This window comes from Wolffia australiana, chromosome 6 (genome assembly GCF_029677425.1).
Source record: "Wolffia australiana isolate 7733 chromosome 6, ASM2967742v1".
In the NCBI taxonomy this organism is placed as follows: Eukaryota; Viridiplantae; Streptophyta; class Magnoliopsida; order Alismatales; family Araceae; genus Wolffia; species Wolffia australiana.
The window spans coordinates 18,831,508-18,847,776 of record NC_135840.1 but is presented as its reverse complement, the minus strand read 5'-3'; the positions used below and the strand labels follow the sequence as shown (position 1 = coordinate 18,847,776).

At 38.5% G+C, this 16,269-nt stretch overlaps 2 protein-coding genes across 7 annotated transcripts; one reads left to right on the top strand and one right to left on the bottom strand.

The window, feature by feature from the left end:
• Window positions 1–421: 421 nt before the first annotated feature.
• LOC144704351 (folic acid binding / transferase) lies at window positions 422–4,180 on the top strand. Of its 2 annotated transcripts, XM_078576759.1 has the most exons (5): window positions 422–646; window positions 1,543–1,945; window positions 2,993–3,515; window positions 3,615–3,629; window positions 3,915–4,180. In XM_078576759.1, exons 2-3 carry the CDS (start codon window positions 1,555–1,557, stop codon window positions 3,505–3,507), a joined length of 906 nt encoding a protein of 301 aa, XP_078432885.1. In that variant the 5' UTR covers window positions 422–646; window positions 1,543–1,554; the 3' UTR covers window positions 3,508–3,515; window positions 3,615–3,629; window positions 3,915–4,180. The 2 variants fall into 2 exon arrangements, with proteins under 2 accessions (XP_078432885.1, XP_078432884.1); XM_078576758.1 differs by lacking the exon at window positions 3,615–3,629.
• Window positions 3,925–16,049, bottom strand: MLH3 (MUTL protein homolog 3). 5 transcript variants are annotated; one of them, XM_078576752.1, is made up of 25 exons: window positions 15,769–16,049; window positions 15,246–15,427; window positions 14,806–14,857; window positions 14,682–14,729; window positions 13,612–13,760; window positions 13,473–13,530; window positions 12,934–12,991; window positions 12,758–12,850; window positions 12,412–12,577; window positions 12,304–12,319; window positions 12,004–12,224; window positions 10,796–10,874; window positions 10,670–10,726; window positions 8,887–9,891; window positions 8,485–8,553; window positions 8,325–8,407; window positions 8,047–8,241; window positions 7,637–7,681; window positions 7,500–7,553; window positions 7,301–7,407; window positions 7,099–7,150; window positions 5,484–5,543; window positions 5,233–5,305; window positions 4,234–4,319; window positions 3,925–4,110 (listed from the first exon to the last, which is right to left on the bottom strand). In XM_078576752.1, the coding sequence occupies exons 2-25, from the start codon at window positions 15,369–15,371 to the stop codon at window positions 3,925–3,927; spliced, it is 3,138 nt and encodes a 1,045-aa protein (XP_078432878.1). In that variant the 5' UTR covers window positions 15,372–15,427; window positions 15,769–16,049. The 5 variants fall into 5 exon arrangements, with proteins under 5 accessions (XP_078432878.1, XP_078432879.1, XP_078432880.1 ...); XM_078576753.1 differs by having other exon boundaries at window positions 15,246–15,377; XM_078576754.1 differs by having other exon boundaries at window positions 15,792–16,049.
• Between the last annotated feature and the right edge of the window lie 220 nt (window positions 16,050–16,269).

Sequence of the window (16,269 nt, the reverse complement as noted above, 5' to 3'; positions counted from 1 at the left end):
CGAACGCAAACACAAACACAAACACGAACACGAACACAAACACAAACACGAACACGAACACAAACACAAACACGAACACGAGTACAAACACAAACACGAATACGAACACTAACACGAACATGAACATGAACACGAACACGAACACAAACACAAACATCTATTTCTGGCTGTTCCTTCATCGACGAACATCATTCGTCCGAAAACAAACGACAAACTTTCAATCCCTAGTCACGCATTCTCTATCTAACTCTCTCCCCTTCTCTCTCTTTCTCTCTCATTCATTCTCTCTTTCACACTCTCCCCCTCTCACAGTCTCACTTCTTTCTCACTCTTCAGCTCTCTGATTTCTTTCCACTCTCTTCATTTCAAAATTTACAGGTATATAAATAAACCCAACGGTTTCTGGCAGAGGATTTGAGTTTGGCGGGAAAAGAAGAGGGGGGGGACCCGCCTTCGTGTTCTATCCGTTTTATCTCCATTCCAACATCGTCTATGGCGGAGATTGGCGGAGGCTGATCCTCTCTGTGATCGACGTTCTTCTGCAAATCGTCTTCATCTGTTGCTTGAAGCTGTCTTCTTCCGCCGCTGGTTCGGTTGATCTTTGGTACTTTTGGTTGATTTCGCCATCTTTTAGTCGCGGAATCAGGTGATTCTTCAGTTTTCCGATCGATGTTTATCTTTTTTTTTTACATGCACTCTTCTGAATTTAGACGTTTTTTTTGTTCCATCTGTGGTATTTTCTGTTGATTTCGCTGTCTTTTAGTCGCGGAACCAGGTGATTCTTCAGTTTTTCAATCGATGTTGAGTTTTTTTTTCCTTACAAGCACTCTTCTGAATTTAGACGCTTTTTTTGCTCCATCTGTGGTATTTTCTGTTGATTTCGCCGTCTTTTAGTGGCGGAATCAGTTGTTTCTTCAGTTTTTCAATCGATGTTGAGTTTTTTTTTCCTTACAGGCACTCTTCTGAATTTAGACGCTTTTTTTGCTCCATCTGTGGTATTTTCCGTTGATTTCGCCGTCTTTTAGTGGCGGAATCAGGTGATTCTTCAGTTTTTCAATCGATGTTGAGTTTTTTTTTTCTTACAGGCACTCTTCTGAATTTTAGACGCTTTTTTTTGCTCCATTTGTGGTATTTTCTGTTGATTTCGCCGTCTTTTAGTGGCGGAATCAGGTGATTCTTCAGTTTTTTCGATGGACATCGCGAAATCGGTTCTAGCTCGGACTTCCGACCCGGCGTTCTTCAATTTCGTGAAATTTCTCGCAATCTTACTCCTTTTTGAAACTCATTGATTTAAAAAACAATGAAATCGCTTCTCCCTGGTCTTTCTGAGCGGATCGTGAGTCTGTGTCCGTCTTTTGAGGAATCAAGAAACAAAAAATTATAGTAAATTTGGCCTTTTCCCAGCGCAGAGTAAACACAAGATCGAGATTGAATGTCCCTTCAAATTCTAATTTTTTAGGGTTATAGTTCAAATTCCAACACGCTTACCTTTGATTTTCTTCATATATGAATAACACTCTTGTTCTTCGTCGAATCGCACAGGTCAGAAGAACAATGAAATCGCTTCTCGCTTGCTGCAAGGTCTACATCTCCGAAAGCCGAAACATCTCATCCCTGGAATCAATCGAAAGGGCTGTGAAGATCTTCCCCGAGGTGGTGATTGTGAACAAATTTACAGACGATGCTTACAACAGAGTGGGATATACTCTTGTTTCTCAACTCCCCATGGAAGAAGCTTCGACTGGTTCTAACCCTCTGAAGAATGCAGTGTTTGATATGGTGAAAGAGGCGTTGAGAACAATTGATCTTCAGGTCCAGAGAGGGAGTCATCCTCGTCTAGGAGTTGTGGATCACATCTGCTTTCATCCTCTTTCTCTGGCCTCCTTGAATCAGGTTGCATCTGTTGCTAAATCTGTGGCAATCAATATTGGCCAAAACCTTGAAGGTCAGTGGATTTCTCCTCATTTAGACCATGTTTTCTTGCTGGTAAACACATATAATGTACTGTCTTTATTTGTTTTAAATGAGTTTCTTTCTCTTGAATGAGAAGATGAAACTACGTTTTGAACTAATTTGCATGGTGAATTTTAGTAATTGCGCATAATCTTCATCTTTTATTCGCACTTGGTTTTTTTATCTGCTAAAAAATAAATGTCATCTACTTTCCACGTTTTAATTCTATGAAACAAATATCGCAACGAGTCTATGAAACAAATACCGCCACTAAGTTTCCAGGTAGATCCTTGAGAATAGTATGAGATTCATAACACCTTTATTTTTTGGTGTTTCAATTCCAATTTATATCAGTTCTTGCCAATAAATAACTGACTTATACGATATTTGTTGTTTTAAGATTACTTTCTTTTCATCAAACGATGAAACAAAGTGCTAAGCTAATTTTCAAGGCCATTCCCTTGAAATTAAAATGAGCTCAATTACACATGAAGGCTAGTCTTCATAGGCTCATGCTTTTTTTTATATTCCTTGAGGAATAGAAACCCAGTTTTTCTACATTATCCTCTGGAAAACAAAATGACATCATGTGATGAAGAAACTCTCTTAGGTTAATCCTATGGCTTAATATGGAATTAATGATAACCAACATTTCTCGAAATCACCATTCAAGGAAAAAACCTTTTACATTATGACCAATTTTATTAAATCTATTGGGATTAACACGACGTAACTAAAAAATACCCCTTTTACACAGAATACTGGTTCTGCGAATGAATCTTTAAGAAAAAAATTATTTTGACTATCGCATTCTCTAGAAGGAGAAGATAAAAGATTGTGATTAACTAATTTAGCCAGGTATCTAAATGAGATCATTCATGTTTTCTACGCCAATACCAAGCCTCTTTAATTGATCACGTCTTTTACCCCGAATGATGACAATTTCAGAAGAACAGTTATTTACAAATTAATATACTAAAGTGAACTTTATCGCAATATTATAATTTCTCGAACATTTTACACCGTTGACTTTACGCAGTACCCACGTATTTGTACGGAGCGGCGCACGAAGAGGGCCGGACCCTGGACTCGCTGAGAAGAGAATTGGGCTATTTCAGGCCCAACTCTCAGGGCAAGGAGTGGGCCGGATCCCTCGAACTCGAGGCACAGACCGTAAAGCCAGATGTGGGCCCCAGTAAAGCGTCAAAGTCAACCGGCGTTGTGGTCATCGGCGCAACGAAATGGGTCGACAACTACAATATTCCCATCCAGTCAACAGACCTTGGGCCAGTCAAAAGGATTTCCAGGCTGGTTAGTGGGAGAGGGGGTGGGCTGGACTCGGTCCAGGCCATGGCTCTCGCCCACGGCGAGAAGTCAACGGAAGTCGCCTGTAACTTGCTCGACCCGGTCAAAGTCAACGCTGACCAAGTCCAGCGCAGGGTTGAGGAACTTGCAGCTAGAGAAGGGTTGACTGCTGGAAAAGGATATTTCACCGATTTTCCGCAAGTGGAGATAATAGAGCGTTACGTCGAGGGTGTGAAGGAAGGGGCGTAAACACAAAGGTATTTTATTATATTAAGCCTTTTTTCCTTCTCTTTTATAATTCTTTTCGTTTCTCGTGGCATGTCCCTGTCATGCAACATGGGAGTTTCTAACAAAAGTGATGAAGAATAAAGGCAAGTTTTTTTATTCTATTCGATTATTAACGTCGGTCAAGCGCTTTCTAGAAGGAATAAAATGTGAAAATGTAGAAAAGAAAGCTGACCTTCAACCTTTGTACCACCGTACGGAATCAAGTCAGGCACTGAGCATTCTTTCGATATTTTCCCTGGAATAATCTGAAGAAAAATCAAATCATAATGCACAGAAAAATATATATTACAAAATAAGGAAGGGCAGAAGAAGCAGCCCACCTGGAGTTTAGAACCTAAACTTTATTATGGTTTCTTGATTATTCGCAGAATATGCTCCTCAGCCATGTTGGAATTTCTTGGCTAATGTCAAACGGGTTCGGGCCCGGTCAACGTCAGGCTTGTGGTGCCGTAGCCCGTGCCATGTGGCCGTCTGCCCGCCGGACTGGAGACGTAGTTTTGCCAATCGTCTGTGCAGCTCAGGGAGGTTGACGAGGGGGACGGTTGTGGGCCGCCCATGAGCACACTAAAAATGGAAACTTAGGCTTATTTTACAAATTTAGATTTTTTTATCAGGAAAGTTTTTTTTTCCAGCATGAATCATGAACCACTTATAAATGTGAAAAAATAAAATAAAAAATAATCCAACCTGGAAACAGAGGGATGTTTCCTTGAGCTCCTCGACGATCAAGGAGCATTCCGAGGGCAACAACGGGTCTCCAAACATTATGGCTCCTAATGAATTTGTTGATGGGTCAGATTTTTATTTTGTTGGCATGATAAATACTGTAAATTTCTCAGATATTTTTCCTAAAAAACCATATATTCTACATCACGACGATTTCGACACACGATATTTTATAAACGGCACATGATTTAAGAAAAATAATAAAAAATGTTTGTTCTACGGACACTTCACTCGCAAGTACTATGCCATCAATCATGGAATTTTGTTGCATCGTAAGGACCTGCTTCATAAGTTAATTTCCTCTGAAATAGAAATGGAAACATGGGAGACACTAACATGTTCTTTGAAAAAGGCATTGGCTAGAAAACTATATAATTGCCAAAAAAGAAAATTATGCAGAAAGCATTCGAATAACAAGGTTTCCAAAGGCAAATAATCCACATAAAAAACCTCATCTTAACACAATCTTATACTTTGTTTCATCAGGCATTCTGAAAACCACCGTGCCGGTTCAGATTCTTAGATTTTTTCTGAAGAAAAAGAGGGAAGATCACCTGAATCTGTGATCAACCGGAATTCAGATTGTTAGATGTAATGGTATTACCTGTGTCTAGTTCTCCCGACTCTTATTTAAGGATAGGAATTTTTTTTTTTTGAAGGAAAAGTAGGGCAGCCCACCTAGAAACCGGTGGACCACCTGTTTCATTAAAAAATGCGAACAATATGTACACATCATATACAGACATGGCCACATCATATACAGACAGGGCCACTTAAGGATAGGAATTATAACAAAGCAAATTAGAAAAACACCCCTACTTCTGACACAGATTTATCAATAGCATCAGGTTGATCATTGCTCTTCCCTATTTTTTAAAAAGGAAAAAAAAATCATATAGTAGAATGTAAGGGATTTCCTTTGGCTGCCATTGAAGATAGAGAGAGAGAGAGGCGACAAACCTCTGCAGGCTTTAAAGTTGAGAAGGCGGAGGACAGAAGGTGGCATGCTGGAAGCGCCATCGGTTTCTGAGAGCTGTGGAGGAATTAACAAAATAAGTTTATAAACAATGGGAAAGAGTAGCTATAAATTCATTCCATTACTCAAGTCTTCAAATTACAACTTAACATCTAACAAGAAGAACTGTCAAAATTTATCCGATTTGAAATAGTAAGAGTTATCGTCAAGATGAAACTGGGTGCTAAGATATTACCTGCTCTAGATATTCCAAAAGGTCTTTTTCAGACAAATTTATTCCCAGGATACAAGGGACCTGCAACGGTCAATATTGGTGATGAAATTAGAACACGAAATTTTGTATGCAGTGGAAATAAATTCAAAATAGTCTAAATAATTACCCGGGAAAAACGTAATTAGAAAAATTTTACTCATAAAACATTCTAATGCATCTTTCAAGAAAAAACATTGTAATACAGGTAAGAGCCTGAAAAGTGTTGAGAAACAGAAATAACTGAAAATTAAAATAATTGAACAGTGACGAGTATGGACGTTCAATGCCATAATTTGACTCTCTAAAAAAAATTAAAATACCCATAAACTCGTCATAAATGTTAAACCCATTAAATGATGATCATTACTCAAACATTTAAGCCATTATTTTCTTGAATTGTTTTTTGGGTTAATATCACGGTACAGCCCAAACCAGGTCGAAAGTCTGCGATCTAACCTTAGCTTTTTTTTTGGTACGGTATATCCCAAACTCACTAAGTCGTCTGCGATATATCCTGGTGATGGCGTGGAGTCCATCGTGGCTGCCAGGTGGATCTCCGGCCAGATTTTGACCTGGCGGAACCCACCTGGCAGCCATGCTGGATTCCACGTCATCACCGGGATATGTCGACCTGCCAAGGGTTTTTCGATAAGAGAGAGAGGGGCATTCTAGAGAGAGAGAGAGAGGCGGCCTAGAGAGAGAGGTTCTAGAGAGAGAAAGAGAGGGGTTCTAGAGAGAGAGGCATTTTTTAGAGAGAGAAAGGGAGAGAGAGGCGCTCTAGAGAGACCCGACCTCTCTCTCTCTCTAGAAAGAGAGGTGTTCTAGAGAGAGAGGCGTTCTGCCGGACTCCGGTCGGGTCTCTCTAGAGAGAGGCCCTCTAGAGAGACCCGACCTCTCTCTCTCTAGAAAGAGAGGTGTTCTAGAGAGAGAGGCGTTCTGCCGGACTCTGGTCGGGTCTCTCTCCCTTTCTCTCTCTACAAAATGCCTCTCTCTCTTTCTCTCTCTCTAGAAACTCTCTCTCCTCTCTCTCTAGGCCGTCTCTCTCTAGAATGCCCCTCTCTCTTACCGAAAAACCCTTGGCAGGTCGACATATCCCAGTGATGACGTGGAATCCAGCATGGCTGCCAGGTGGGTTCCACCAGGTAAAAATCTGGCCGGAGATCCACCTGGCAGCCACGATGGACTCCACGCCATCACCAGGATATATCGCAGACGACTTAGTGAGTTTGGGATATACCGTACCAAAAAAAAAGCTAAGGTTAGATCGCAGACTTTCGACCTGGTTTGGGCTGTACCGTGACATTAACCCTTGTTTTTTTACATATAACTTTTTTAGCCATAATCTACAAATCTGAAAAATAAAAACTTTCAAAATAAATCCGGTGCTCTGAGACGAGGGCAACCATTATTTCAAAATCGAATAGGTAAAACAATCAGAATAACATCAAATAACTATGATCAATAAACATGTGCCTGGTAGATATTCGAATTGAAATCATGGTATCCAATCCTATAAATGTATGAAAATGCAGGGAAACAAAAACATTTCATTTTTAACAATCTGTCTAAAAAATTGAAGTATAAAGATGAACATTACAGCGGTAAGGGTGATGCTACATTTCTTCTCCTTTTTAAGTAAGCTAAGGTTCCTGCAGAAAATAAGATTCCCGATAAGGGATCTGTAACAAAAAGTTCTACGATCAAGGGAGAAAAAAAGCAAAATTAAATGAAGGGACATTTATTGTGGCCTTAGGTGGCTCTCGGCTTCAAGTGTAGTCCTAAAACAATAATAAAAATACCTTGCAAATGATCCTGAGTGAGGGACATGGAAACTGCATATCCATCCCCATCTTTTAATCTGGTCTGCATAGTTTTGTACGAGCTGCAACCCAATTTCAGGAAGTCCCTGTGACAATAATGGCAGACATTCGAAAATAACACTAAAAAAATATGAATAAAAGAGTGAATTAAATAAAGGACCCGGAAATGGTAACGTACAAGTTCCTTCTCTGAGTCAAGGTAGGTGATGGAGCATCCTTCACCAGACATAATCTATAGTTTCAAGGATATAAAGCCCTCGTCAGTACAAAACACAAAATGGGAAGCTTATCGGATCTGAAAAGAAGCTTTCAGACCTTCTGGCGCAATTCTTCCACACGGATACGTTCATCAGCAGCATGCTGTAATGAGCCAAAACATTAAATTTATTCAGATCAGTGTTATCTGAAGTACGAGCCTTCTGAATGAGCACAAGGGGAAGTGCACAAGGGAAAATAACACCCCAACAGGGTTGATGATCATGTTATAGAAAATATATAAATTCAATCCAATGGGAACTGACGACGAAATTGTCTTCTGAAATTCAGAACATATCCTTACATTCCAGAGATCATATATAACTATGACGTATTTAAAGGGGAAATTTGCACCAATCAAGGACAGCTAATTAATCTTCATTTTCTTATGGTCGAAATCATGAAACGGGCTGATGGAAAAAATATACTACACGATTAGCTAAAAGGTCAACCAGATAAAAAGGTCACACCTGGTCAATGGCAATAAGAACCTCACCAGCAGTTGCTGGTATAAATTTCCGATCTACTTGTAGAAGAACTTTCGCATCTTGAAGTGTTTCCCGACAAATGGACTCAGGTATTAAGGAGTTTCCAGGCATCTGTAACCTCCCAGCTGATAGATCGAGTATGGGATCGTTGGTAGAAAGTACTTGATCCCTATTATTCTGCACCATGCAAAAAGACGAAATCACCCGTGTTTAGAAGAGAAAGAAAGTTGCGTGACAACTAGCACATGAGAATTCGTAACTGCCAGGACTGATGCCCTCTGTAAGGACTCGTTCCTCCGCCACTTAATCTGGTTAGCATTTAAAAAATCCAAGGCATCATCACCTGCATGTCGAATTGAGCGCCCGCATAAATCATCAGATTTCAAACTAAAAGATGTAACAATAAGCAAGGTCTCTCACCTTCTGTAAGTTCCCCATGGGTATTCATCCCATCCAAAGTTTCGTCAGTCATAGGTTGAGAAGCAATCACTGGCCAATGCCATAAAGAGGCAACTTAGGAAATAGGCATGTGGAAAAGTTATTGTTCGTCATAGTAGATGAAAATGAGTAATCATCTCCCAAGCAATTTACTGCTGTCAGGATGACAATGACAGTGACGAAACCCTCATTGTCCCCTGCTGAAAGGTTGGATGACAATGACAATTATGTCTCTTAATCGCCTCTCGTCACTCTCTCTCTGCAACCTCACTCAGATAACAAGAAGCAGCGTAGAAATTCTCATCCTCATTGTCAGTTAAGCTGACAACGATGATTTTCACCGTCACACCCAAAAAACAGGAAAGCAAAGAAATAAAAGGAAACCTGAAAAATTAGCCTCCTTATCTGATCGCTGAATACTTTGATTGTTACAGCTCAAAAATTCATGAAACGGAAGGACAGGGATCTTGCTCTTCAATTTATACATTGGAGGGGCTGAATGACTCCTCCTCTTTGTGTTTTTCACACGGCTGGAGTCAAGGTTTAGGTAGTTTTCTGTATTTGTCTCAGATACTTGGGCATGCCTGTGATCACCAATTCCACTGCTGTAATTGCTTTTCAATTGAAGACCTCTCCAAGAGTTCTCATCGAGGGTTAATCCTGTTTTAGAATCATTATCACCTCCCAAGGACGATGAAACCCAACATTTTCCAAAATTTGTGTTGAAATATTCGGAATCTTCTTGTCCAATGAGCCAAGATAAATCATCATCATCTGAATCGGACAAGCTACAGACTCTAGATCCTTGACAGGGTCGTATATTAGTCTCAGTAGCATTACTTATGTCCGAACAAATATCATCATCCACAAGATAGTCTCGAGAGAAAAAACCTCTGGAAGAGTTAACATCTCCAGCTCGGAATTCATCTCTTGTGTTTTCCATTCCATAGGAAAACTTATCCATGTACTCTCCAAAATCTCTCGGGGAATAAGGTACCTTCCGATGTTTATGCTGACCTTGACCACAGCGTGTCAACAAGGGAAAGCTCCATTTAGACTCACGATTTGTCAAGTCATCAAATAGGGTTTCGCCTTCATCTTTGGCCAACTCCATTTGCTCTCTCTGATCAGGAAATTCTTGACTTTTTCCGAAAAAATTGCCCCCAGAGAACCAAAGAGTGTCATTATTATTATTTGGAATACCCCCATCCCCTCTAGATTTGGATCTCTTTGTCTTGAAAGGATCAATAAGAGAATCATCATCATGTACCTCTGTTTTCAAATTTTCTATTTCATATTTCGCCTCAGCTGAGATGCCGACCAAGGATTTTTCCTTATCCAGTGAACAATGAGCTTTCTCGACCAAGTCAATAGAGGCCCTCAATATACCTATAGCACATATATATGTGAATCAGATGAAGATTAACCATAGGACGTCTAGAAAGAAATATCATTAGAAACAGAAGAAAGATCCAACATATTTTTGGAACCTTAGCAATATCTTACGACAATTAAGGATAACAAAATTCCTTAAAAAAGAGGCATTAGAGATCAATGGATTATAAATTAACCACATAATGTAGAGCACACATTTTCCCGAGTTATTTAAATAAATAATAAAAAAAATTAAACTTAAATCAACGATTGCGAGCCCGGATGAAGAATGTTGTTTAACTTTCGTTCTGGCAATAGCAGTCATATCAACTGGACTAAATGGATGGTTTTGCGTCTCCTTTGTTTAAGAGATCCATGTAATTCTTGGGTTTTTCCAAAGAGTAGTCGGAGATGTCGTTGTCATTTGGAAAGGTCTCCAAAAGTCCTTTGAAAAATTATTCATATAACAAGAAAGGCACTTCAAGCAAAACTCCCATTTCCAAATCACAACACAGATAACACGCTCCTCAAGGAGCACCTGCATGCTCAATAACACAAACTCATATTTTTCAAATATACATTTGCTGATCCATTCAAAATTATTCCAGACAACAAATTATTTCAACACACCGCTAGACATAATACAAAGCACAAGATGCGCAGAGAATGGCTATTTAGTTTAGGGATATGTTATTGTTGAACAAAAATTAGGAGACAAATGGATATAATTTTGAGGTAAAAAAACTCCAACGCTCCCAATGCGACTGAAATTTTGGGACGCAGAAGCTACTACCTCCTGTTTCGACTTCAGTTTCAATGGAAGAGATGCCTCTCTTTTCGTTGAACTTTCCTGCGTGGAGGAAATCACATGGGTGATTTTTGAAAGTGATGAATTACGTTGGATCATTTGAGCTTTCACCTACGAATGACTGCTCTGGACTTTGCTCCCACGAAAACCAAACAGCTTGCTCAATGAAAGATAAAATACAAGACCAATCCTGGATGAGAAAAAGGAATATGAGTTAGGACAGGAAAAAAGCACGGAGTCAAGTTTAATGTCATTTTGTGTTACTGGAGATAAGGAGTGCGATATCAAATAAAGAGCAGCAAAGAGAATTTCCGCTTCATTTCCTCCATAAAATCCGCTGAAGATTATATTTAGATAAAAATGTATTATCTCCCCACAATCGCAACAAAGTGGTTATAAGAGCTTAATAAAATGACTAAATAAATGCACATGTTGAATGATTTACAAGTGAGCTGATTTTACAAGCGAGCTGATATGATACCAGGCTGAGTCTACGAGAAGCACCAGCCTGGTAAGGAAGCAATCCCCTATTTAAGGCCCTGGCTTTCATCAGAAGGGTGTGATGAGTCTGAATTGTGAGTTTCCCTCTCTTTTTCTCCCTCTCCTTCTTCCACAGGACATGATCTCCTATTCTTGGCGACATTCTTCCTGCCATCATGCCTCTCCTTGGCTCTCTCTCTCCCCAAAATCAATCTCGACATCATACCCCTTGGTTTCTATCTTTCTTTGCCAGTGTGCCTGAGTCTCAGTCTACCATACTGAAAATCGACACCTCTTTCGCTCCCCCCTATGGACCTCGATATCTCTGTACCTCTTCCTCATCGTCCTTGACATCTTTCTCTCTCTTCATCTCGCCCTCGAGACTGCCTGGAAAAAGGTTTAGTTCATTATAATATTTTCTGGAGTACTTGAAGAAACCAGGGATAAGAAACAGAAGTTAACTTCCTTAAACCAGATGATGGTTATATTGATACATAAAGATAGGAGGGAGGGAGGGAGAGAGAGAGAGAGAGCGAGTGAGCAAAACTAAATGCACGTGGACATTAAGTTTAATAGGGATCTGACAAGAGGCAGCGATCAATTAAAACAGTACTCCTTTGATTGTATACACCGGTAGCTCCATATGACCAGTGAAATATGATGCACTTCTCTCGTTTTATATTCATATACATTCACTACTTTCCTCTGAAAAAAAAGAAATATGCATCTAGAAATTGACATAAAAAACATGTCAGGAATCATAGATTTCTGTGATAGGGTGAAAACTAATTATGAATATCTACCAGAAAAGGACACAAAAGAAAGTAGAGAAGAATGACCTTGAATTCTACTCCAGTCTTTGAGGGCTCAAAGGTCAGATCGTAGCTGGACACGGGGCAACAGAGATTTAACAAATATGCAGGACAATCCTGAGTCCGCAGTCTTTTCACATAGGGGGCTTCCGGTTCGTTCAAAATTTTGAAATAATATGGGGCCCCTGATGCTAAAGTATTTATAAGCTTATGAATAGGACCTCTGGAGACAAGTCTGGAGTTGATGTCTAGAAAAAATATGTAAAAGAAAACTTCGAAACAAGAGTCAGACTGGAAGCGTCAATCTTCATAAAACTGGAAGGATACAAAGGTATTGGAAAGCCTGCAAAATAGAGAGATGGTGGAGAGAGATGACTGGTCTAATAGAATTCACTGAAGACCGATAGAAACAGAAGTTCATGAAACCCACCGTACCTTCATGAGTCCTGCACCACATGGCCCTGACAAGAAACCATTCAGCTTCAAGTTCTTACCCATGTAGCTGACCTTATGGAAAGAACTAGAAATATCGACGCCAAGATAGCTGGATACCAACGAGAGAGGTGACGACGACCCAACAGTGTGAAATAGTTCACTGTCACTGCATTGTGATTACTTCAATCATTAAAATTTGAAATAAATTGAAATTCCGTCGTTAAACTTTTAAATTTCCTTTTTAAAGAAATGGAAGATCCTAAATGTCATTCATTACTGAGCTAAAAAAGCAGCCAAAAATTTCCAAAAAAAGATCAGAATTTAATATTCATAAGAGAAAACAAACCTTTCAAGATCAGTTAAGGTGAACGAAACGGTTGGGTGGACTAGAGCAGCCTGGAGAATGCATTTCCTAAGAGAGAGCAGAACCTTCTTGGGGCTGCCACAACAAATCACAGTAATGCAATTATTTAAAAATCTATGATACTACAGAGAATGCAGATTAATCGGGTTAGATGAAACCTGGCCAGCATGGATTTTCTCCTGACTGGTTGATTGTAAAATAAGTCTCGAACAATAACTGCAACTCATAAGAGAAACATTTATCATTGTCTTCAAATGTTTCACAAAGACAAATGGGGTAACATAAAATATAAAGAATAATTGCTTTAATATATATATAAAGGATAAGAGATACTCTGAACATGTTTTCAGATGAATGAGCATCATTCAATATATAATGCAATGGAAGCTATTGAATGAATATAATTGAAATCTTAATATGAATTAAATGCCCCAAAGAAAGCTTTTTTGCTGGATTTCTTCCAACAATCAGAAAAAATAACTATCACTAAAATTAGAACAGAAGCAATTAAATATCTTTTTAAATTTCCCTGTCCAACCATTTCAGACTGTCATGGATAATTTCTTCTCCCATATAATTTTCGTTATGATTCACTTACATTGAAAAACCAATCATCCCTCATTCATTGAAGATAATTTCGGACTATAATGTAACACAATAAATGAGTATCAAGCTGAAAGCAGAGAATTATAATTACCTGTTGTACCAACATCTTGTCTGTTCTCCTCAAGCCCAAGAAATAAGCATTTCTGGCCCTTTTTTAAAAATGTAAGGAGTCAATAAACATCCATTTCATAACTTTGGAACGCCAACTTCAGTGGAAGTTTGTCACATACCTTCATGACTTTGCGATAGGCATTAGGTCTACCACGAGCCCTTGTCACAACCTCGAGGAGAGAAATGTCAGAAAGGGAACTTAAGGCCTCTCCCTTTGAGCCAAGGTCACCCACATAATCATCCGCGCCAAAAGGCTGTTTAGAAGTTGCTGTAGAAAAAAGTGTATTAAACATTAGGAAGACTATAAAAAACTATAAGTTCCCAATAAAAGACATAAACACTAAGCTGCAATTGAAAATGACAAATCCTTAAAATTAGAATCAAATAACCAACTTTTTCGTGCGGACAAATCGACCGCATTTGAATGCACAGGAGTTGGAAGCAGACTGTTAACCATAAACATCTACATATACAGATGAAACTGACCGAAAAATGTAAGATATCTGTGGGTTATAGTGATTCTATTTTCCGGTTCGATTTAGGAAAAGAAAGAGTAATTGGGCATGCAGTACTTCCAGTTAAAGAGAAGCGTCTCTCAGAAACAAAACACAAAAAATAAACAGATTCCGAAAGAGTTCCAGCCAGCTTATTTAAAGTGAAGATTATACTTTTTTTTTTAAATAAAAAGTGAAGATTATAATTTTTACCTCCTCAAAAAGTAAAACACAATTCGACCTCAGATTTTCTTTTCAGCGAGAAACCCTGAACTTACAAATAAAGCTACAAATGACACAAAAGACTTCCATACAAAGAGCAAGAAAAAAGATATTTATTCAGACATAGTGACACTGGAACAAATTTTCATCTAAGTATACACTATTTTCGGTTAAATATAAGCTTTCCAAATAGGAACGTCCTTCAATGTTGAAAAATACGTTTTTATTATTTTCAAGTTACAAATGTAAGAGCAAACAATGAGTTTTATTTGAAAAAAACTAAAAATAATACAAATTATGATGCAGTATTAAAAGGAGAAAATTAAGAGCAGAGAATTATCAACAAATGGGAAGTAGAATGACAACCAATATTTTAAAGCGTGAACTTTAAGATGTTACTGGTCAAAAGAAAACTACCGTACAGATCATATGCACACTGTATGTGATATTGTTTTATGACAACGGAAACATACCGTATCTTTCGCCGAGTATAGACAACTCATCACGTGTAACACCAAATCCTGTGGCCAGTTCAAATAAAAGACGATCAACTAGGAAAAAGGCCTTTTTTACCAAAAAATACAGTCAGGGAAGCACCATTATCCTCAACTCTGACATAACAGGCTTTAATATTCACAAAAACGTCAACCTGAAAAGTAAACAATATTTACTAAACTGATGACACGACTTAAAATATAGAAATAAAAAAGTTGAATATCTTAACTTATTGAGTTTTTGCGTATTCATTTATTTCATCTACATTAGTTTAAAAACCTTTTCAAATAAATTCACTACAGCAGAAAACCAAGAAGTTCGACACACGAGCGATAACAAACGCATATGCATAGTGTGATTCTACGATAGAATAGAGAAGCAAAACTAAGTTTAGATGCAAATCGACAAAGATCATTCTGCAGATCTGGGTTATCATGAACTTGTGCTGAACGGAAAAGCATACTATATCAAGAAATTTTTTCTCAAAAATAAGAGTAGGATACTGAGACATAGTAATAAAAAACTGGTGAGGACAAAGATACCTTGCTAGCGTCCGCGTCCAAACTATTCAATATCAACTCCTCCACTACTCTTGCGATGTCAAATAAGAAAACGCTAGCCCGCAGGGAGCTATGGACAGATCCAGACAAACACCTAATCTTGTCCATTCGTCACTGAATCTCAAGAGGACAGGAGACCCATTTAGAAGATGAGAGAAGTAGACCTATAATTGAAAACAATAAATTCTTTGTCAAAACGATCTATAAGCTTTTGAGAGAAGAGAGATTTTGTAATAATTTACCTGGGGGAGTTCAAAATTTTCTCTTAAAACTTGAGATCAAGCAGAAAATATAATTTGCAAAAGCTAGATTCCAAAGTACGACAGGCGATTTATGGTTAAATCTTTTTAAAGCCCCCAAAGTAATTTTTTCCCATGCACGTATTTATGATTCCGAAGTAAACTCTTCTTTTAGTCGTCAAATACGAAATCGGAAACCAGAAAATTCAACGGAAATTATATTTGCAAACACAAAATAGACGATCGGAAGATCAGGCCCGTCTAACCTTGAGAAAAGAAAGAAAATTACCCCCCTCAAAAACTGGCTAATGAATGGGGGCAGTACCAAGAACGATCCCTGAAATAATCATCACTTCTTTCAATTGCCGAACCAGTAAACTAGAACACGAATCGACCTCTCAGAGAGAAGAGAGTAGTGAGAGAAAGTAGTGAGAGAGAAAGAGAGAGTAGAGAGAGAAAGAGAGAGAAAGAGAGAGAAAGTAGTGAGAGAGAGTGGAGAGAGTAGTGAGAGAAAGTAGAGAGAGAGACGTCGCAAGCCTTCGACAGGGTGTTCTACGCGCCAAAAAAGAGTGCTCAAATGGCCTTTTATAGCAGCTGGATCGTCATAATTAAACAAATCAATAAAAAATAATATTTCCCAAGAGATACTCTAAAACTACTTAAAAGAATTGTAATGTAATCTATAACAATGTTTCGATCCCCAAAAAAACCTTGTAATAAATAGATTGATTTCAGATGTAATCTGAGTAAGAATTTATATTTACTGT

Excerpts from the sequence above, each read along its gene's own strand:
- LOC144704351 (XM_078576758.1), top strand. The coding sequence starts at position 1,555 with ATGAAATCGCTTCTCGCTTGCTGCAAGGTCTACATCTCCGAAAGCCGA. Across the intron at positions 1,946-2,992 it reads TATTGGCCAAAACCTTGAAG|TACCCACGTATTTGTACGGA; the intron begins GTCAGTGGATTT and ends GACTTTACGCAG.
- MLH3 (XM_078576752.1), bottom strand. The coding sequence starts at position 15,371 with ATGGACAAGATTAGGTGTTTGTCTGGATCTGTCCATAGCTCCCTGCGG. Across the intron at positions 14,730-14,805 it reads TGTCAGAGTTGAGGATAATG|GATTTGGTGTTACACGTGAT; the intron begins GTGCTTCCCTGA and ends AACTGGCCACAG. Across the intron at positions 10,727-10,795 it reads TCCAGAGCAGTCATTCGTAG|GAAAGTTCAACGAAAAGAGA; the intron begins GTGAAAGCTCAA and ends TCCTCCACGCAG.